This window comes from Urtica dioica, chromosome 8, assembly GCF_054948205.1.
Source record: "Urtica dioica subsp. dioica isolate 48M chromosome 8, U.dioica_male_clone48M_v1_H2, whole genome shotgun sequence".
In the NCBI taxonomy this organism is placed as follows: Eukaryota; Viridiplantae; Streptophyta; class Magnoliopsida; order Rosales; family Urticaceae; genus Urtica; species Urtica dioica.
In genome coordinates, this window is record NC_142763.1 from 34,795,898 (window position 1) to 34,817,865 (window position 21,968).

General features: G+C 39.4%; 1 protein-coding gene, 1 long non-coding RNA gene and 1 pseudogene across 2 annotated transcripts; 1 reads left to right on the top strand and 2 right to left on the bottom strand.

Moving 5' to 3' along the window:
- Positions 1-582: 582 nt before the first annotated feature.
- LOC149389473 (ATP-dependent Clp protease ATP-binding subunit ClpA homolog CD4B, chloroplastic-like) lies at positions 583-3,626 on the bottom strand (annotated as a pseudogene).
- Positions 3,627-16,314: 12,688 nt separating this feature from the next.
- On the top strand, positions 16,315-17,176 carry LOC149389474 (uncharacterized). The gene is made up of 4 exons (XR_016301027.1): positions 16,315-16,703; positions 16,779-16,850; positions 16,934-17,047; positions 17,155-17,176. It is a non-coding gene; the product is annotated as an uncharacterized LOC149389474 (long non-coding RNA).
- A 1,224-nt stretch (positions 17,177-18,400) lies between these two features.
- LOC149389475 (uncharacterized) lies at positions 18,401-20,684 on the bottom strand. Its single transcript, XM_089622634.1, has 5 exons — positions 20,639-20,684; positions 19,912-20,532; positions 19,144-19,790; positions 18,645-18,820; positions 18,401-18,602 (listed from the first exon to the last, which is right to left on the bottom strand). Exons 1-5 carry the CDS (start codon positions 20,682-20,684, stop codon positions 18,401-18,403), a joined length of 1,692 nt encoding a protein of 563 aa, XP_089478760.1.
- Between the last annotated feature and the right edge of the window lie 1,284 nt (positions 20,685-21,968).

Genomic DNA, 21,968 nt, shown 5'->3' on the forward strand with positions numbered 1-21,968 from the left:
GTTTTCGGGCTTAAATTATAGAATCTCAAGCAGAGAAATCAATCAACAGTGAATTCCATGAATAAATATTGAAGCCCAACTCAAGACAATGAAGCCCCGGTCAAAACCTCCAATTTTTCAAGATTCCAAAACCTTCGTATTCAAATTCGGACCAAAACCTTCAATTAGCCTCCAATATCTACAGGCTAATTGAAGCCAAAAGGTCACCACATCCAAATCAAAACACATAAATTTGTCCTTGGATTTTCGAGCGAGAATATGAGAAATTTTTGGGATTCACCTTGTAAGTAATATATGTTTAGAAATCCAACTAATCAGATCTCTAATTTTTTGCGATTCAACCTGCATTGCGTTCTTATATAATTCTAGAAGTGTTCATTTGAAATTTAAAAAAAAAAAAAAAAATACTCATTTTCAGTTGTAATATGAAATTATTAAGTTACCTCTCACGTGTGACTTTATAAAAGAAAAGTGTAATCGTCCAATATATGTAAGTTGAAGCAACAATAAAGGATTAGATTATGTAACAATATATTTGTTTTGAAGGTAAGTAAATAATAATTGGAAAGAGATCGGGTCGGGTCAAGGGCGGTTGAGGATGATGACGTTGCCGTGGGAGTCAACATCGACAATGACGGAATCGCCCTCCACGATTTCTCTAGAATGATACTTGTTGGCCACCTCGTCGACCAAGAGCGTCGTGATGGCTCGTCTCAGAGGCCTGGCTCCGAGGCTTGAGTTGTACCCTTCGTCCACCACTTTCTCTATGAACCTCTCCGTCACGTTCACCTCAATGTCCTTTTTCTTCAGCCTCTCAAACACCTCCTTCAACATGGTTCTCGCAATTTTCGTGACGTCGGGCTTGGTGAGCTGGCGGAACACGATCGTCTCGTCCACCCTGTTCATGAAGATAAATTAACCGATCGATTGATAGATGTTTTAACCGTGGTTAAACAACCACCATGCATGAAACAAACTATTATTTTTTTAATTTACCTGTTCAGAAACTCGGGCTTAAAGTGTTTTCGGAGCTCCTCCGCCACCAAGCCCTCGATTTTGCCGTAGTCGTGGTTGTTCAAGATGGCGGCGCTTCCCACGTTGGAGATCATGATTATAATGGTGTTGGTGAAGTCAACGGTCCTTCCCTTGCTGTCGGTCAACCGTCCGTCGTCGAGGATCTGGAGCAGGATGTTGAGGATGTCCGGGTGGGCCTTCTCGACCTCGTCGAAGAGCACCACCGCGTGAGGGCGGCGGCGGACGGCCTCGGTCAGCTGACCGCCCTCCGCGTGGCCCACGTAGCCGGGCGGAGACCCGATGAGCTTCGACACCGCGTGGCTCTCCATGAGCTCGCTCATGTCCAACCGGATTATGGCCTCTTCCGGCTTGAGGTATTCGGCGTTCAAGGCCGTCGCGAGCTCCGACTTTCCTACGCCGGTGGGACCGTTGAACATGAAGCTGGCGATGGGCCGGTCCGGGTCTCCGAGCCCCATGCGGGCCCGCCGGATGGCGCGGCTAACGGCCTTCACGGCCTCGTCCTGACCCACCACGCGCCGCCCAAGGGTCTCTTCCAACTTGACAAGGCGCTCCGACTCGTCCGCTGAAACTTGCTCGACGGGCACGCCGGCCCAAGCCGACACCACGTGTTGGATGTCCGCTTCCGTCACTGTGGACCCGCCACCGAGGCGAGCTCGAGAGCCGGCTTCGTCCATCAAGTCAATGGCTTTGTCAGGTAAAAACCGGTCGCTGCATTTGAGTTCAGTAGTCGTAGTGGTAGTAGGGAAATCACTTTACAATCTCCCTTGAGAATCTAATAAATCCAATTTGATGTATATTTCTGTACCTGATGTAACGGTGCGAGAGCTGAGCCGCGGCGACGAGTGCTTTGTCCGTGTACTCGACCTTGTGATGAAGCTCATAAGTTCGGGAAGACCTTTGAGAATCTGAATGGATTGATCAACAGTGGGTTCAGGCACTTTGACGGGTTGAAACCGTCTTTCCAAGGCCGGGTCAGTCTCGATATGCTTCCTGTACTCGTCCAGCGTTGTGGCTCCAATACACTGCAACACCCCAAACAGAACAGTGGAAACATGATCGAGAAACTAAAATCATTATGATTACCTGAAGTTCGCCTCTGGCAAGTGCGGGTTTCAAAAGGTTTGCAGCGTCGATCGCACCTTCGGCTCCTCCGGCTCCAATCAACGTGTGGACCTCGTCGATGAAAAGGATAATCTCCCCATTACTTTCTTTCACTTCCTCCATCAATTTCTTCAATCTTTCCTCAAACTCTCCGCGGTACTTTGTACCCGCCACTACAAGACCTACGTCCAAACTTATCACCTGATATTTTATTTTTATTTTTAGACACGCCACAAAAAAAAACATATAAAAATTACACAACAAGCAAGCATTGGCAGAAACGAACCCTCTTCCCCTGCAATGTCTCGGGAGCGTCCCCAGAGGCAATGAGTTGGGCAACTCCCTCGCCTATGGCCGTCTTTCCAACACCGGGTTCTCCAATAAGGCACGCATTGTTTTTGCTTCTCCTTCCTAAGATCTGAACAACTGTCTCGATTTGCTCCTCTCTCCCAACAACAGGGTCCAACTTTCCCTGAAAAATACCAACAAACTTTCCCTGTAACCAATTCTTTCTTTCGGCCAAACAAATAATAAAGTAGCTATACCTCTCTGGCCAGTTTAGTCAAATCGGTGCCGTACTCTTCGAGAGTAGGCATATTGTCACTGCTTGTGTCTTCTCCAACGCTGGCACCACCCTCAGCGCTATCATCTACTATCATCTGAATCACCTGCAACATCTCATATTCAATTCCAAATTAGTTTTTTTTTTTGTTGGTATTTTAAATAAACTAATTAATACAATGCACTTTGATGGGAGTGCTTGCCTTTCTGCGAATATCGCTTGGCTTGTCACCCATATTCTGAAGAGCACGATGTCCCAGAGCCTCGCCTTTCCGAAGGAGGCCCAGAAGCAAGTGCTCCGACCCGATGAATTTACTCCCTGAATGAACCAAAACATGAATATGAGAACAAACTCAATTCAAGTCTAGAAACAGACTTGGAATATTATTACCGAGTAGCCTGGCTTCTTCGAGTGCGAGCTCGAGAACACTCTTAGCACGGGGCGTGAAGCCAAGCTTTTGGCCCGGATGAAAGCCGATGCCTCTTTCGGCGATCCTCTCAACCACGGAGCGAGCATGTTCGAGGTCGATTCCCACCGAGTTAAACACCTTGGCTGGGATGCCGGTTTTTTCCCTGATGAGCCCCAACAGGATATCCTCTGTGCCAATCAAGTCGTGACCCGAACGCTGAGCTTCCTCGTAAGCCAGGACGGTCGCTTGAACGGCTTCCTCGGTGAATAACTCGGAAATCGCTGCTGTGCGAGTGAGTCTCCTGCGCAGAGAAACTGCCGTCAAACTCACCGCCGTCAAACCCACTGCCGTGAGAGCCAATCCCGCGTTGAAGCTTCTGATGCCCGAGAAGGCTTTCACTCTCGCTCCAGGGATCTGAACACGGCTCGGTCTCGTCAATGACCTTGACCGGTCCGTCCTCGGGTCCGCGACCAGTCTGGGGGTGATCGTCGTTCGGTGGGCCGCCAGAACCGTAGCCATGATCGATCGAGAGAATATTTTGTCAAGTCCACGAGACTTGTATTTATTAACGAAGGAAATGTACGTAAATAGTAAGCACTGAATATTAAAATCGGTAGTTTCCACTTTCCACATTACCTTTTAAAATCCAAATGGGAAATTGATAGTTTCCCATGCACGATCAAATATATACATATATATATATATATATATATATATATATATATATATATATATATATATATATATATATATACACCAGTGAATTATGAACTTGGTTCGCAGCTATAATAATTTTTAGTTCCGTTCCATGCATTTTTTTATCTCGGAAAAATCTAGTAACACACATGCACTTCGATAGCTTAAATTTCAATTTAATTTATTAACCTCATTAATTTAGAATACACATATAAGCCTTTTCTTTGCTTTTTCGATAGGATTTATACTAATATTTAAATAATCTGAGCAAAAAAATAAAAAATAACTTATTATATTTTAAAATAATTTTCTCACGCCATATATAATACCTCACACAGTCACGTATTGTTTGCCTTATTAACAACCTTTGTTTCTTCCTTTCTCGACATCTTTACTTTTCTTGATGCTTGGTGTATTTCCTTAGCCAAAGTGGATGGCTATCAGCAGCCGAATCTATGCTTCGATGTATAAGCCAAATCAAGGATTGAATACATATTAGTCTTGCAATATGTCGGTGAAAATAAATAAATCGCCCTCACAATGGCTTAAATATTTTTAAATCCTTTTTTTCGTAGTGGCTGTCTTAAATTGTATCTATGCCTTTACGTTTAATTTTCAAATAAGAAGAATATTCAGAAAATTCGTCATGGTATCAGAGGCCCCAAGTATCAGAGTTTATAAAAATGTTAGAAATATTACTTCAAAATATTTATTTTTTTGGAAAAATAAAACCGACAGCTTAAGAAAAAGAAAATAAAATTACAACACAACAATATTATGAGCTAGGAAAATAAACAAGATGGGAAAGCAAAGACCGAGGACCGTTCGACGGTCTCCTTAAAGTAATATTGCCCTCCCCGTGTGTGCCGGAAACTACGAGCAATTTACCTCCCAGGATACAACGGCGGAAGCGAGAAGAGGTTTGCACCAAACGGACTTCTCCGGCGAACAAAACCTGTAACAGAACTGAGCACCGACTACAAAAGAAAGAACAATTTCTGGGAGAGAGAAGGAGTTCAGAGAAGCAGTGGAAAAACTGTGTCCCCGAATGAGATGAGCAAGCCTCTATTTATAAAGGCCAAGGCTACGTCGGTCGAAGTTCAAAACCGTCCAGCCTTAAAGGCATTTAACGTAGGTTATTACAACCATTTAACACACCGTTTTGAGTTCAAAGTCATGCGAACAGTCCAACGTTTTCAGCCTTAATGGCATTATTACACGGCCATAATGCGCACTTAAAACTCAAAAAACCATTGAATTGAAGAATACAAACCGTTGGCTTTAAGTCTCAAACGTACACTTCGTCACTTCGTCACTTCGAGCTCGTCCAGTCGAACTGGAATGACTTCGTCACTTTGTCCAGTCGACCTATCCCAGTCGAGCTGGAATGGCTTCGTCACTTCGTCCATTCGACCTAGTCCAGTCGAACTGGAATGACTTAGTCACTTCGTCCAGTCGACCTAGCCCAGTCGAGCTGGAATGACTTCGTCACTTCGTCCAGTCGACCTAGTCCAGTCAAACTGGAAAGACTTCGTCACTTCGTCCAGTCGACCTAGTCCAGTCGAACTGGAATGACTTCGTCACTTCGTCCAGTGTGTCATAAAGCATACTTCAAACATCAATTTCTCATTCATTCTAGCTCCGATTTTGGCAAAATTATAATCGATATTATATCACATTCCGCAAGGAAGAATAATACGAAAGAATTATCAAATTCCGTTGAGTGGACCCCACTCAAACCTTTTCCTAAAGTCAGCAGCTTAATAGACAATAAATACTCAACATTGTCCATTTTCCTCTCTAATACTCCAACAATCCCCCACATGAATGAAATTGCATGACGACAACAAAAAGACTCGACACGACTCAATATGGTGATCAGTTCTACGGTCAATACCAGTATAGGATAGGTAGACAAAGTCCTTGAACCTTCCCTCGTAGAATTATGTCATGTTTACGGACTACTCAGTAGACACGATGTCCTTGAACTGTTAGTCGTTTGTATATAAACAATGAGCATATATCTCGCTGATATCTTCCTACCACAGGTTTTAGATCTCATGGTTATGTTCATTTCGGGCCTGAACATGCGTCTGGTTCTGCAAGAGTTTCTAAAGAATTACGCCCCTTTCATTCTCTTTCGAAGCGGCCTCACTTCTCTCTCACATAGGTTATCCTTATGCCAAAGAGTAATCCCGCATTTCTCGTTCGGAATCTCAAAGATCCGATTTCATAGAATCATTAAAAGCACAATGCTTAGCCTCGTACGGGTGTCACCGTTTTTATCATAGGAATAGGACCGGGGTTTTCCCCCACAGTGACCTCACTTCATTCTAGCAGTTAGGTTGTCCCTTTGAACCAAGTTCTTGGGATCTCCAGTCATCATGGTTGGGTTTCCTTTGCTAAAACTTTTATATCATGGGCTTTAGTCCCATTCCTATTGACATCTTCTCTACTTGGTCCCTATTTAACCCCTTGGTTAGCGGATCCGCAATATTGTCTTTGGACCTTACATAGTCAACATTTATGACTCCAGACGAGAGAAGTTGTCTAATGGTATTATGTCATCGACGGATATGTCTAGACTTACCATTATACATAACACTTTGTGCTCTACCAATTGCAGATTGGTTATCACAATATATACATATTGCAGGCACATGTGTTGTACAATTTGGAATATCCTCTACGAAGTTTCTTAGCCACTCAGCTTCTTCACCACACTTATCCAAAGCAACAAACTCAGATTCCATCGTGGATCTAGTTATCACGGTTTGTTTTGAGGATTTCCAAGACACAGCTGCACCACCTAAAGTGAATACATATCCACTTGTGACTTTAGAGTCTTGTATATCAGATATCCAACTCGCATCAGTGAAACCTTCAATGACTTCGGGATGTCTAGTATAGTGTAGACCATAATCACGAGTAAATCGTAAATACCTCAGTACTTTCACGATTGCTTTCCAGTGCTCAGAACTTGGATTACTCGTGTATCTCGCAATTCTACTTATAGAGTAAGCTAAGTCAGGTCTAGTACAATTCATCAAGTACATTAGACTTCCTATTATTCTAGCATACTCGTTTTGAGACTCGCTATCTCCTTTATTCTTAGACAAATGGTGACTAGTGTCGATTGGAGTTCTAGAGACTCCACTATCATCCTTTGCAAATTTTTCTAGAATTTTATCAACATAGTGTGATTGACTCAAAACAAGTCCATTAGATGTTCTTTTAATCTTGATCCCCAAGATAACATCGGCTAATCCCAAATCTTTCATATCAAACCTCGAATTCAATATATCTTTTGTGGATTTAATCATGCTTTCATTGCTCCCAACAATAAGCATATCATCTACATATAGACACAAAATCACATAACCGCGTTCGGTCGTTTTAATGTAGACACACTTGTCACACTCATTGATCTTGAAGCCATTTGACATCATGACATTATTAAATTTTTCATGCCATTGTTTTGGGGCTTGTTTGAGTCCATACAATGACTTAATCAGTTTACATACTTTCCTCTCTTGCCCATGTGCAACACACCCCTCGGGTTGGTCCATGTAGATCTCTTCTTCGAGATCACCATTTAGGAAAGCAGTTTTGGCATGCATTTGATGGATTTCAAGGTTGCGCAAAGTGGCAATGGCTATAATCAATCTTATAGATGTTATTCTCGTCACGGGAGAATAAGTATCAAAATAGTCAAGACCTTCTTTTTGTCTATAACCCTTAATTACAAGTCTCGCCTTGTATTTATCAATTGAGCCATCCACTTTCATCTTCCTTGTGAAGATCCACTTAGAACCAAGAGTTTTACTTCCAGGAGGAAGGTCAACTAGTTCCCACGTGTGGTTATGCATTATCGAGTCAATTTCGCTTCTTATGGCATCCTTCCATAAGTGACCCTCGACTGAATTTACAGCCTCTTTATAACTTAGAGGTTCGGCCTCTGACATATAGGTAAGGAAATCAGATCCAAATGACTTCTCCACCCTAGCTCGCTTACTTCTTCGAGGTTGTTCAGATTCTATCTCATCCTCGGATCCCTCATCAAAATCTTGAGATATTTCTTCTATATTCTCAAATTGTTGATTTGACGAACTCGGTTCATCTTCCTTAGTCTTATACGGAAATACATGTTCAAAAAACGATGCATTTTTAGACTCAATAATAGAACCTTTGTGTATATCAGGATTCTTAGATTCGTGCACAATAAAGCGATAAGCATTGCTATGATGTGCATAACCAATAATGAATACACAATCTACGGTCTTCGGACCGATCTTCATCCTTTTAGGTGCGGGAGCCAAAACCTTGGCCAAGCACCCCCACGTTCGCAAGTATTTATAGGAAGGCTTCGTTCCTCTAAATAATTCAGACGGGGATTTATCCTCTTTCTTTCGAGGTATCTTATTCAAAAAATAATTCGCAGCCAAAATGGCTTCCCCCCACATTTCTTGTGGTAACCCCGAGCTTAGCAACATCGCATTCATCATCTCTTTGAGAGTACGGTTCTTTCGTTCGGCGACGCCATTCGATTGAGGAGAATATGGTGGAGTGATTTCATGAATAATTCCATGTTGAGCACAAAACGCACCAAATGGTTCCACATATTCACCTCCACGATCACTACGCACCATTTTAATCTTTGTACCAAGTTGATTCTCAACTTCCAATTTGTACATGGTAAATTTCTCAATTGCCTCATCTTTGCTTTTAAGCAAATACACATAACAATACTTCGTATTATCGTCAATAAAAGTCACAAAGTATTTGTTACCGCCTATCGTAGGCATGAATTTCAAATCGCATAGATCGGTATGGATTAATTCAAGTGACTCAATTTTCCTTTCAACACTATGAAAAAATGTTCTCGTTAATTTGGCTTCAACACATATCTCACATTTGTGTTTAGAATCAATATTAAATTTTGGTATGCAATCCAAATTAATTAATTTGCGCAAAGTATCATAATTCACATGACCAAGTCTACCATGCCACAAATTAGATGACTCAAGCATATAAGCAGAAGAGGAAGCATTCTCATTATTATTCTTGCCAGTAATGGCGATTACATTCATCTTCCACATATTATCTTTGATATAGCCTTTACCAACATACATCCCATTTTTACTAAGAACAATCCTTTGAGACTCAAAAACCATCTTAAACCCATGGTTACAAAGAAGAGTTCCAGAAATAAGATTCTTCCTAATGTCGGGTACGTAGAGAACGTTGGTGAGCTTCATTTCCTTCCCAGAGGTCATTTTGAGGATGACGTGGCCAATCCCCATGACGTCGGAGGTGGCCAAATTTCCCATGAACAGCTTCTCCCCAGTCGGGCGCATGTCGAGCGCGCAAAACGCGTTTTTGTCGGAGCAAACATGGCGGGTAGCTCCAGTGTCTAGCCATCACTCCTTGGGGTTTGAATCGACCAAGTTTACTTCGGAGACCACGGCGACGAGAAATTGGTCATCTCCCTCGGTCTCGACGGCATTGGCCTCACTCTTCTTCTTCTTTTGCGGCTTACGGCAATCCGCGGCGCGGTGACCTTCTTTGTCGCAGTTGAAGCACTTTCCAACAAACTTTTGTTCGTTCTTCTTCTTGAAAGCAGCCCCTTTAGCCCCAAGCTTGTTGGCGGGCTTCTTCCCTCTCGAGCCTTCACCATGCTCGACGATGTTGGCTCTCTCGGACGTGGTTTTGAACCTCTTGTCGGAGCCACGGTTGTCTTCCTCTATGCGAAGGCGAACCACCAAATCTTCAAGACTCATTTCCTTTCGCTTGTGCTTAAGGTAGTTCTTGAATTCCTTCCAACCCGAAGGTAGCTTCTCGATGACGGAGGCAGCTTGTAAAGACTCGCTAATGGTCATTCCCTCGGCTTGAATCTCGTGAAAGATAAGTTGCAAATCTTGCACTTGACTCACGACCGTCTTATTGTCCACCATTTTGAACTCGAGGAAGCGGCCCACGATGTATTTTTTCGAGCCCGCGTCCTCGGTCTTGTATTTCCGATCGAGTGATTCCCAAAGCTCTTTCGAAGAAGCCTTGGAACTATACACGTTGTATAGGGAGTCCGCTAGACAATTCATCACATAATTCCGACACAAATAGTCGGAATCCTTCCAAGCGAGAAACGCCATTCTCACTTTCGGATCGGTCTCGTCCTCTTGGAGAATCGGAGGATCGTCGGTCAAAAACCGTACAAGGCCAATGGTGGTCAAATAAAAGAGCATCTTTTGTTGCCATCTTTTGAAGTTCAAGCCATCGAACTTCCCCGGTTTCTCGGCCGGCATCATCACGGGAGGCCCTCGGACCGCGCCCGCATTTTGAACATGACCCGCGGGTCCGTTCACGGCCATAGCCGCCATCGATTGAACAAGACCCGTGGGTCCGTTCCCGGCCGAAGCTTCCACCGAATTTTGCACGACAATGTTCGGGTTTGTGGCGTTGGTCGTCAATACCTCCATGTTGGAAGGCAGCGGGATGATCGGATTCCCCGACGCATCCACTCCGTTCACAATGTTGTTGTTGTTGTTGTTGTTTTCCATTACTACAAAAGAAAACACCCAAGTCAAAATAGTTGAAAAGATCAACACAAATAAAATATATATTAAACCTCCTTCCACGAGCAAGCTGTCTAAGAGTGATGTGAATTTTCTTAACTAAAGAAAAATTCTACACGACGCAAGCGAACGTGTCGTCAAGTAATAGAGTGCAAAAGCACGGATATCGATCCCACAAAGGCCTCTAGACTATTTCCGAAGCAAACTCACTAGCTTTCTTTTTCGAGTTATGGAAAATGAAAAATGGGGGTTTTTTATTGTTTTGAGAACAAGATGAAATGTAAACAAAAGTGAAAACACTATTTAAACACAAGTTAAAAGGAAGGGGCGCGATTTCGTTATTTCATCGAGTTGGTCGATCTTGGTACGATTCTAAACTCGGGTTTAGATTGTAAAATTTAGTCTCAATCCCTCTTAAAACATTCACTAATCTCTCTCGAGTCTTTAGGAATCTAGCTACGTGTCGAACTTACACCTCTCGGTTTGGGTCCTACTAAAACACAAAACCACATTTAGCCCGGGATTCCAATCAACTACATCTACCCCCTAGTCTTTCTATAGCTCTAGGAAGGTTAATGATGGGACGGGTAGAGCTCACTCGTTTGTTACGTCTCGGTTTATAAACTCGTCTAAGGTTCACTAATTAGTTAGCTACTCTAATTAGCGTTAACACACAACCCATACCCATAATATTTCACTCTCAACCCAACCATGAAGCACAAAATCTAATCTAAAGGTTTGACCAACCAACTCAATTACTTAACTACATCGCACCCCTAAATCTACTTAGCTACTCATGATTAAGAATAAACAAAGTAAAATTGAAATAAGTAAAAGAAGTAAAATAATAAAGAAACAAGACATTGAATGCTAATCTCAACAACCAAATAAATATATCATTAAACTCAAGCACTACTTCAATATTCCACTTAGATAAACAATAAATTTATCACAATACTCAATGCTCAAATGATAAAGGTAATCAACAAAAACTCAAATAGAATACTTGAAAGCTTAAAATATGTTCAACAAAGCATTAAATGGAGTAAATAACTAAAGAACAATAAATAAAATTAGAGGTAGAGTTTAGAGTGAACAATAAATAAAAAAATTAAGAACAAGCTTTGATTCTTATCTAAGAGCCATAGATAAGTGTGAATGAATCTCATTTATCAAAGAGCAGAATATTACTTTAAGATTGTTATAAATATTACTTCAAAATATTTATTTTTCTGGAAAAATAAAACCGACAGCTTAGGAAAAAGAAAATAAGATTACAACACAACAATATTATGAGCTAGGAAAATAAACAAGATGGGAAAGCAAAGGACGAGGACCGTTCGACGGTCTCCTTAAAGTAATATTGCCCTCCCCGTGGGTGCCGGAAACTATGAGCAATTTACCTCTCAAGATACAACGGCGGAAGTGAGAAGAGGTTTGCACCAAACGGACTTCTCCGGCGAACAAAACCTGTAACAGAACTGAGCACCGACTACAAAAGGAAGAACAATTTCTGGGAGAGAGAAGGAGTTCAGAGAAGCAGTGGAAAAACTGTGTCCCCGAATGAGATGAGCAAGCCTCTATTTATAAAGGTCAAGGCTACGTCGGTCGAAGTTCAAAACCGTCCAGCCTTAAAGGCATTTAACGCAGGTTATTACAACCATTTAACACACCGTTTTGAATTCAAAGCCATGCGAACAGTCCAACGTTTTCAGCCTTAATGGCATTATTACACAGCCATAATGCCCACTTAAAGCTCAAAAAACCATTGAATTGAAGAATACAAACCGTTGGCTTTAAGTCTCAAACGTACACTTCGTCACTTCGAGCTCGTCCAGTCAAGCTCGTCCAGTCGAACTGGAATGACTTCGTCACTTCGTCCAGTCAACCTATCCTAGTAGAGCTGGAATGGCTTCGTCACTTCGTCCATTCGACCTAGTCCAGTCGAACTGGAATGACTTAGTCACTTCGTCCAGTCGACCTAGCCCAGTCGAGCTGGAATGACTTCGTCACTTCGTCCAGTCGACCTAGTCCAGTCAAACTGGAAAGACTTCGTCACTTCGTCCAGTCGACCTAGTCCAGTCGAACTGGAATGACTTCGTCACTTCGTCCAGTGTGTCATAAAGCATACTTCAAACATCAATTTCTCATTCATTCTAGCTCCGATTTTGGCAAAATTATAATCGATATTATACCCCATTCCGCAAGCGGAAGAATAATACGAAAGAATTATCAAATTCCGTTAAGTGGACCCCACTCAAACCTTTGCCTAAAGTCAGCAGCTTAATAGACAATAAATACTCAACATTGTCCATTTTCCTCTCTAATACTCTAACAAAAAATGCCATCATTCCAGTCTTATAAAGACCACGGTACCTAAAAGGTAATTCGCAAATAAGTCTAAAGTTCATATTGCTTGAATCTCAACTCCGACTATATACATTCTTTATTAATGGCCTATGCCTCTTTGGGTTTGTGGATCGCCGGCAGGATCAAATGTTCCGCCGATGATTTAAATGATTTATTGTTTACCATACATATATTATAAAATCTCGGAATTATCTCCTAAAAAAACTTTATCTTATTTATATTAAAAATAAAAAAAAAATTTATCTAATTTATATTAAAAAACTTTATTTAATTTTTTTTGTTAATAATTAAAAAACTTTATATTAAAAATAAAATAAATTTTTGTTTTCCATATATATCTAATTTATTATTATAATTCATATATACGCATATAAATCATCATATTAATAATTATTATTTAATTTTAAAAACATGTTTATTTTAGTCTTTACCAAACGCTTGTCACTTAAAAAAATAGTTTTTGGAAAAAAACTGAATCTAAAAGCGTTTTTTTAAAAAACAAAGTTATGTCAAACGGTGCCTTTGTGATTCCGCCAATTGCCCTTTAAAGTCGTTTTCGATATAACTGATATCATGCACATGAGTTTGAAATGGCGTGTGAGATCTTGCGTGAGTGTAATAAAAATCCGGTTTGAAGCTGATGTGTTGTGTTCTTATTGGTTGAAAAGGAAAATAAATATTAAATAAAGAGAGAAAAAGATGAAGTGTCGTGATTTAATTGGACGATGAGTAGGATTAATAGTTTATGAATAGTAATTTTGTATTCTGACTTATTATATTATATATATATATATATATATAATTATATGTACATCATGTGAGGGCTTTGCTTCACGTATATTAATTAGAGAAATTATGATACCTCACTAAATGATCGATCGAGAGAATATTTTGTCAAAGTCCAAGTCCACGAGAATTGTAGTTAATAGAGGGAAATGTACGTAAATAGTAAACACCTAATATTAAAATCGGTACGTAGTTTCTACTTTCCACGTTACCTTTTAAATAGGGAGAATGAGCAAACTAGCCCAACCAACCCACTGATATTAGCAAAATAGCCCAAGTTTGAGTAAATTAAGTGAATAGCCCAATTAACAATTCACTACCCAAAATACCCCTCAATAAATTTACGCAACAACCAGCGATACCCTACACCTAACTCGCCTAAACCTTTTGTCCTCGTTCAATTCACGCCTCCACGAGACCAGCGCAACCCTAAAACCTAAACTCGTCCGGACCAATTTCACGCCTCCACGAGACCAATCTCCGCCGATCGCCGCCGATCCATTTCACGCCGCCGCGTCGAAACCTAAACTCGTCCGGTCCTATTTCACGCCTCCACGAGACCAATCTCCGCCGATCGCCGCCGATCCATTCCACGCCGCCACGTCGTCGCCGATCGTCGTCCATCCAACCAGCGCCTCTCTCTCGGCAACGGTGGTACTCCAATGCTGACACATTTTGCGAAGGTCAGATCGGCAACAATAAACTGTATAAGTTAAGTTTATTGTTCGCTTTGGTTGAGTTTTGAATTGTTCGCATTAGGTTAATTAATTAACTGTATATGTTAATGAATGCACTGAATTGGTTGAGTTATGGAATTGCTTCGCTTCGGTTGAGTTTTGAATTGTTCGCATTAGGTTAATTAATTAACTGTATACGTTAATGAATGCACTGAATTGGTTAATGAGTTATGGAATTGCTTTGCTTCGGTTGAGTTTTGAATTGTTCGCATTAGGTTAATTAATTAACTGTATATGTTAATGAATTCACTGAATTGGTTAATGAGTTATGGAATTGTTTTGCTTCGGTTGTGTTTTGAATTGTTCGCATTAGGTTAATTAATTAACTGTATATGTAATTGCTTTGCTTCGCTTGAGTAATATGGAATTGCTTAATGTAGGTTAATGAGTTATGTAATTGCATTGCTTGAGTTATATGGAATTGCTTTGCTTAATGTAGGTTAATGAATACACTAAATAGGTTAATGAGTTATGGAATTGCTTTGTTTAATGTAATGCTTGCATTAAGGCTATAGGTTAATTAATTTACTGAATGCTTATTAATTTCTGAACTGATTTATTATTCATTAGGTATTCAACTGATGAATCTGGCCATAGCGTTTATGCATCTGCCTGCATAAATCTGTAGGAAAATGGGGGTAAGCAACTGATGTAGTAACCCAAAGAGTGTATTTTTTTAAACATGAATATAGTGTACTCATGTATTTTATTATCATTTTGCAATCCAAATATAAATGCCATTCAAGTAAATGGCTCATTAATGCATGAATAAATACACACACAAAGTTGGAGCACTTTGATCAGATCATCTCAAAGCTTAATGAACCGCAGCGACAACTGTTCAGAAGGTCTGCCTTTGGCTCGTTGTTACCGCTCCATCATGCTGAAGCATTGTCAAGTAAAGTCACGAGATTCCCTTCAAGAATCATCAATCATCTAGTCCTGAGGCTATGTCAAGGCAGCAACGAAAATGAGCTCACCTTCAAAATCAATAGAAAAGTGAGACGTTTTGGCATAAAAGATTATGCTCTCATGACAGGCTTAAACTGTCAAAAACCCACGCAAGACGAACTGGATTATCTTAAATCACGAAAGGTAATTAACCTAACTACATAACTCAATTTACAAGACATTAAGTTATGCATTGTATCTAGATAAGTATTCTAATGTAGTATTTATAATTGAAACAGGTGGATGAGAATTCCGTCTTTTACAAGACATTCTTCGCCAACACACGACGAGTTACAAAGGCAGACCTTCTCCAAAAGTATAAAGAAGTTAAATCCGATGAGACCCCTGACGAATTGCTGATTATGCTAGCAAATGCATGCATTATTGAGTTGATCCTATTTCCGAAACAGCCAAACATAGGCATCGACATGAGTCGTGTATGCATAGCAGGTGATGAGAAGCGAGTGAATGAGTTTCCGTGGGGATGGCTGAGTTACGAAGCACTTTGCAATTCAATTAATAGTGCATGAAACTCGATCTGTAACAATGTTAATGCGTACGGTTTGGAAGGGTTTTCACACGCCTTGGTTGCATGGGCATACGATATTCTTCCATCACTTTTAGATCACGGCTATGGACAAATCAGAAATGTTGATCTCTTGCCACGAATACTGCGATGGAATTACGTCTACTATCCGAACAAAAATGTTGCCACACATATGTACAATAATGTCTTTAACAACAAAGAGGTAATTTTTATTTTACTGGTTTAGTTAATTAAATAACTTTCCATGCTTGATTAAATTTTTCAGTCATCTATAGAAGTGACATTCATAACCTATACTGAATGTATTGAATGCTTGAATTAGGTATTTGCTCAAGTTATGTCTGTTATGTTAATTTATTTACTGATTGAAAATAGATTTAGGTTAATTAATTAACTGAATGTTGAATGTTGGGATTAGGAATTATGAATGGTTGACATTATTATGTTGTTGGGCTGGCAGGTACATGTAGGTTTAATTAAATTGAGCGAAGAAGAGACAAACGCTTATTACATGATTGATCTTCTTAAAGAAAACAATGAGGATCAGTCTGATGCTGAAGAGGAGGAGGAGTCAGAGGGAACGGAAGCAGAGGAGGATGAGGAAGAGGAGGCAGAGGCAGAGGAGGAAGAGGAAGACGAGGAGGAAGAAGAGGAGGCGAGGGAGGATGAGGAAGATTCAGTTCAAGAAATAGATGCCGGGGAAGCATGGGATAGTTCGTCGTTGTTTCAAATTGTGAGCAAGATTACGAAACAGCAAGCAGTGATGAAGAAAGAACAGCAAAAGATGAAGAAAGAGATACAGGAAAATCACGAAATAGTGACTACGAAACTTGATGGAATCATTAAAGTAATGAAGATAGTTTACGGAAAAGGTTGAGTTGACCTACAAAACAACAGTGTCAACAGAACTGTAACAAATGAATCAAATCCCGAAGAGGTAAGAGTCTTTGTTAAGTTCAAGTTATTGGTAAATTTATGAACTAAATACCTAAAAAATGATGTTTCTTACCAGGACGATGAAAAACGATCACAAGGTTATGAAGGACAAGGCACAGAGACGCATGCTGAAGAGGAAGGAAATGAGGTAGCTGTACAAGTAAAAAAAAGTTAATTTAACATAGAAATCAGTTAATTGAATATCTGCATCAATGTTTCTTTGAATAACAGAGTAATCGTGAGACTTCTAACAAGGAGGGAAGCAGTGAAGAATCATCTGCTTTGAAGGAACAAGTTTCTCCGTCATCGGAGAGCAGAAGGGCTGCTGATAATTACTCAAATGTGGTAAGAAATATAATGTAAAGTAAATTTGATTTACGTACTAAGTTAATTGATTCATGGCCTAAGTTAATTAAATTTACTAAAACATGTTAACTTGCTTTCTTTAACAGCAAGCTGAAATTGAGATGGATGCATTTAACAATATCCCAGAAATTCAAATTGAAATTGCACCAAACCCGGCAAATGAAAATGTAAGTAACAATAAGTTTACTTACATCTCAATGTAAGTTTATAAAGTTAATTAATTAACTGAAACATATTCTGACCTATGTTAATTAACTGTACATCTCAATGTCTAGTCGGCTGTCGATGCCAATTTGAATGATGTTGTCGATGTGTTTGGAAGTGATGATAACACAAGTACAAAAAGCCAGGAAGTAGCAGCTTCAATGAAGCGGAAATTATGCGAGGTAAATATAGAATATAGGCATATTTTACATTATAGAAACACATGTTGTTGAGTTAGTTTAACTTGATTTTTGAAGGACAATCAAGAGGGTGATAAAGAGAAAACCCCGACAAAAGCAAACGACCAGCCAAAACCACAGCCACGTAGGTCTCCACGCCTATTGAGCTTGAATGAAGCCTTTGAAGAAAATGTACTAGGACAGAGAGGTCCTAGAAGACCCAAGCAACCTGCAGTGATGATACGAAGTCCTTACACAACGGAGTTTGGATCAGCATTAGAGAAAAGTAAGGCTACAATTGAAGACAGTGATTCACCGTCATTTAGTCTTAATCTTTCGCAGTTCGATGACAAAAGAGCGAAGAAGCCCAGGAATTCCAAAAATAGTCTGGTGTATAAAAGAAAGAAGAACAAAAAATAGACAGGCTGTATGGTTAATTAGAGTATTTTGGGATTTTCGTGTAAAAATGAGAAGGAAGGGCAGGTTTAGATAATGGTTGTAGTTGGATTTCATTTTGAAATTCATTTTTTGGTGAAAAACAGATTAGTTTCATCAACTATATAGAGTAAATTAGTTATGATACATAATCAGATATGATACTTTTTGTGTTGCTTTGTCAATTGATGTAACATGTTATAATACATGTGATGAGCTAAATATGTGCCAAAGTGACGAAAAACACCAATCACTTTATGCAACAAAAACACACAAGTGCTTATTAAAGTATAAAGACTCCCAATAAGTCTGTTAATTAATTAACTTAACATAAGCAAACTGTTAATTGATTGCACAATAAAAAAACATAATTCAACAATCAATTAGCCTATAAAATCAAGCCATTTTAGTATAGAAAAGGTAACAATGTGAAAATTTCTAACATGAAAAATAGTTCAATAAAAGAATAAGACAAAATTCCAAAATCTTGAAACTAAAGCATTAGACAAAATTTCTAATGCTTCTTAAGACAGGATATCTTGTTGTGTCCCATTGCTCCACAATTCGAGCAATTCATCTTCTCCGCAACAATCGAAAATGATGCATACCTCTTCAACTTTGGCCTTCCCGCCTTTGCTACCACAATGGGGGCTTTAATTGCCTGAAGCAACTCCGATGGAATATCCCAACTCGACATATCATCAATCGGGTACAAACTAGCGGAATAGGTGGCAATATAAAAATCTTTTGTATAATACCGTGAAGTGAACGGACCCACTTGTAGCCTGTTTTTCCACATCGTAGCCATAGCGTGTGAGCACGGAAAATCGTTCATTTGCCAATAATTACACGTGCACGTTCGTTTGTTGATGTTGACAACTTCGTTCACTCCATTATCTTGAACTTGGAATTCATCAACATTAATAGGATTGACCTGCAATCAGACAGTAAATTTAATTAACTTAGTAAGTTAATTAAATTAACTCATTCAGGAAAATACATTTCACGTATCAACTACAAATATTTTAGAAAAGACATAATAAAATTCAACATCAATTATGTAAATAGTACATAATTAATCCATTGATAAGTAAATTAAAAGTATTTAGAGTTACTCACCAACATTGATCGTGTTTTTTCCTCATTTTCATGAGACATATTCAACGAGGCCCAAGTTGTCAATGACGAATTCATCGATTGGCCCGAGAGTAACCGATCAAAAAACCATCCCTAAAGAATGTTGCGATACTCAATTACTAACTGCGAAACCGGCAATCCCCTTGCCTCGAGCAACCGTGCATTCATCGATTCCGATATATTCGTTGTCATGATGTTGTAACGCTTTCCCGGGAAAAGTGCACGCGACCATCGTAAGGGGTCAGCATCTTCTAGGTACTTTTTGATGCCCGGATCAATTCTTTCCAACAAAGTCATAAACTTTTCAAACTCTTGAGTTTTGTAAGCCTTTGCACATGTTTTGAAGAATGGCTCAATGGCGCCGTGATGGAACCTAGTCTTCAAATTGTTGCATAAATGCTGCATGCATATGGCATGTTTGGCTGATGGAAAGACATTTGAAACTGCCTTAGGAATGCTAATGTGACGATCGTATATGATTACCAAGTCGTCACGATCACCCATACACTCTTTGAGCTTAGAAAGAAACCACTCCCATGATGAATCGTTCTCCGAATTAACGATACCTAATCCAAGTGGGAATATGTGATTATCGCCATCCAAGGCAGAAGCAAGAAGCATTTGACCTCCAAATTTACTTTTAAGAAATGAGCCATCTATGGAAAAAACGAGACGACAATACTTCCAGCCGGCTATGGATGCACCAAAAGAAATGAAGAAGTACAAAAACTCTCCGCTTGGTTTGATCTGTAAATCAGTAAATGTTCCTGTGTTAACAAAAAGAGAAAATAGTTTCTGTTTAGCATTGTTGTTTCAGTTAATTAATTAACTAATGAAGAACAGTAGGTTAATTAATTAACTGAGCCTGATTGATGTCAAATGGTTTACCTGGATTCCTTTCCTTCATCATCTTTGCAACAAGAGGAAGCAAAGAATATGACTCCTCAGGACAGCCTCTTATTTCTTTAAGAGCAAGTTGTCGAGATTTCCATGCCTTGTAATAAGAAATTTCGACTTTTCCCTTAACCAACATGGTTGAAATCACATCTTTCGGTGTAACATGACTAGCACTCCTATTTAACAACTCTGTTTTGATGCATTGACTGACCAAGGAAGAGGTAGCTTGAACATGACGATTAGAAAAGACTTCCATCCTATGATCCATAGAGTGCAGACTAGTGTACTTGCGTACAGTCCAAAAATGACAATTCTTGGAAGACACCGCGTTCATCATCCATGGGCAAGAAGGTGCACAACATATCAAATTGAAACGAGTACTTGAAGATCTAAGGACTTTGTACTCGAAATGATGTGTAATAGCATATAATTGCATGACCTTAATCATATACTCCTTAGACAAGAAAATATCATTTTCTTTGATATCAAATGACGTAGAGAAGTTGTCAAAGTCAATATCATCAATGATCGAAACCTGTTTTCCGATATCAACGGTATCAATTGAAGATCCACTGCCGGAAGAATCATAAAGAATTAACCCAGCCGCGTTTTCTAAGCAAAAATTGGAACAAAAAAAATAGTTAAACAACTACAAAGAAACCTATATGGTTATAGTTAATCAAATTTACTCAAACGATTAATAAAATTAAATGAAAACCTTGTAATAAATCCGATGCACTTCGAGAATGAGATTGTGATGCCATTAACGTTAGTGTACTGTAAAAAATGAACACTGAAGATTTAATAAACATAAATATACAAACAAATACTAAACGAACATAAGACACAAATCAGAAATCAGTAAATTAAATTAACTCATCCGGTTAATTAATAAACGTATCGTCCCTAAGTGAATGATTTGTCTAAGAACGATGATGAATCAACAAATAGGATTGACAGAACACACCGAAAATGAATAAACGAACACCAATAGAGAATTGTTCGTAATTGATGATTCAAATACAAAACCAAAAAAAAAAACAGCGACTTACCAGGATAACCGCTGTTGCAATTCAGAGAAGATCGTTCGTTACCAGGACAAACGCTTGTTTGATTGTGAAAATCTCGGAGACAAAAGCCTGTTTGATCGCAAACCACAGAAAGCAAAAAACAAAAATTCAAAGAACGCCAAAGCTTGCTTGAGCGTGAACAAAGAATCGGGAAATTCAGATTGCTTGAGCGTGAACAAAGAATCAGGAAATTCAGAGATCGTTCGTTACCAGGACAAACGATCTTGTGATGATGATGATGATCGGAAAAGCTTGGTTTGATGATTGGATTCTGGAGAGAGAACGCACAAGCTTGTTTGTTTGTTTGTTTGAGCCCGAATTTGATCGATTGAGCTTGTTTGTTTGATTGAGCGAATGTATATAATGAAGGGTATAATTGTCAGCTGAGAAAAAATGGGCTATTTCCTTAATTAAATGAAACTTGGGCTATTCCCCCAATAAGAAGTGTAAACTGGGCCAGTGACAACAAATTTCACTTTTAAATATTAGTGTATATATAATATATTAGTTATTATTATTATTATTATTGTATTTAGGATGATTTCCTTTTTTCTTTATTTCCCTTTCTGTTGTATTAGGGTTATATATACCCAGACTATTCTATTCCTTTACAATGCATTTAATTATTCACACTTCCTCTTTTTCTCTGAATCCCTAAATCTTCATGGTATCAGAGCCATCTTCTCCATTCATGGCTTTTGTTAATTGATTGAAGAAAGTTCATATACCTAGCACGGTGTTCACGGATCGAACTCTGTGGTGAGTTCGCTGGAGGGTTACGGGGGCAGCGCTCTGAAAAAAAATTTGGCGAGTCGACCTACGTTTTTCGTCCGTATCGTTGGTATTTTCGCTTCCTTTTCTTGATTTGTGGATGTCGTAATTGATTGAGTGATTATCATGTTCGTCGGTTTGGTGTTGTTTGGATGCGTTGTTGATTTCGTTTTCGGATTTCGATTTGGGGGTTTCTCTCTGTTTGTT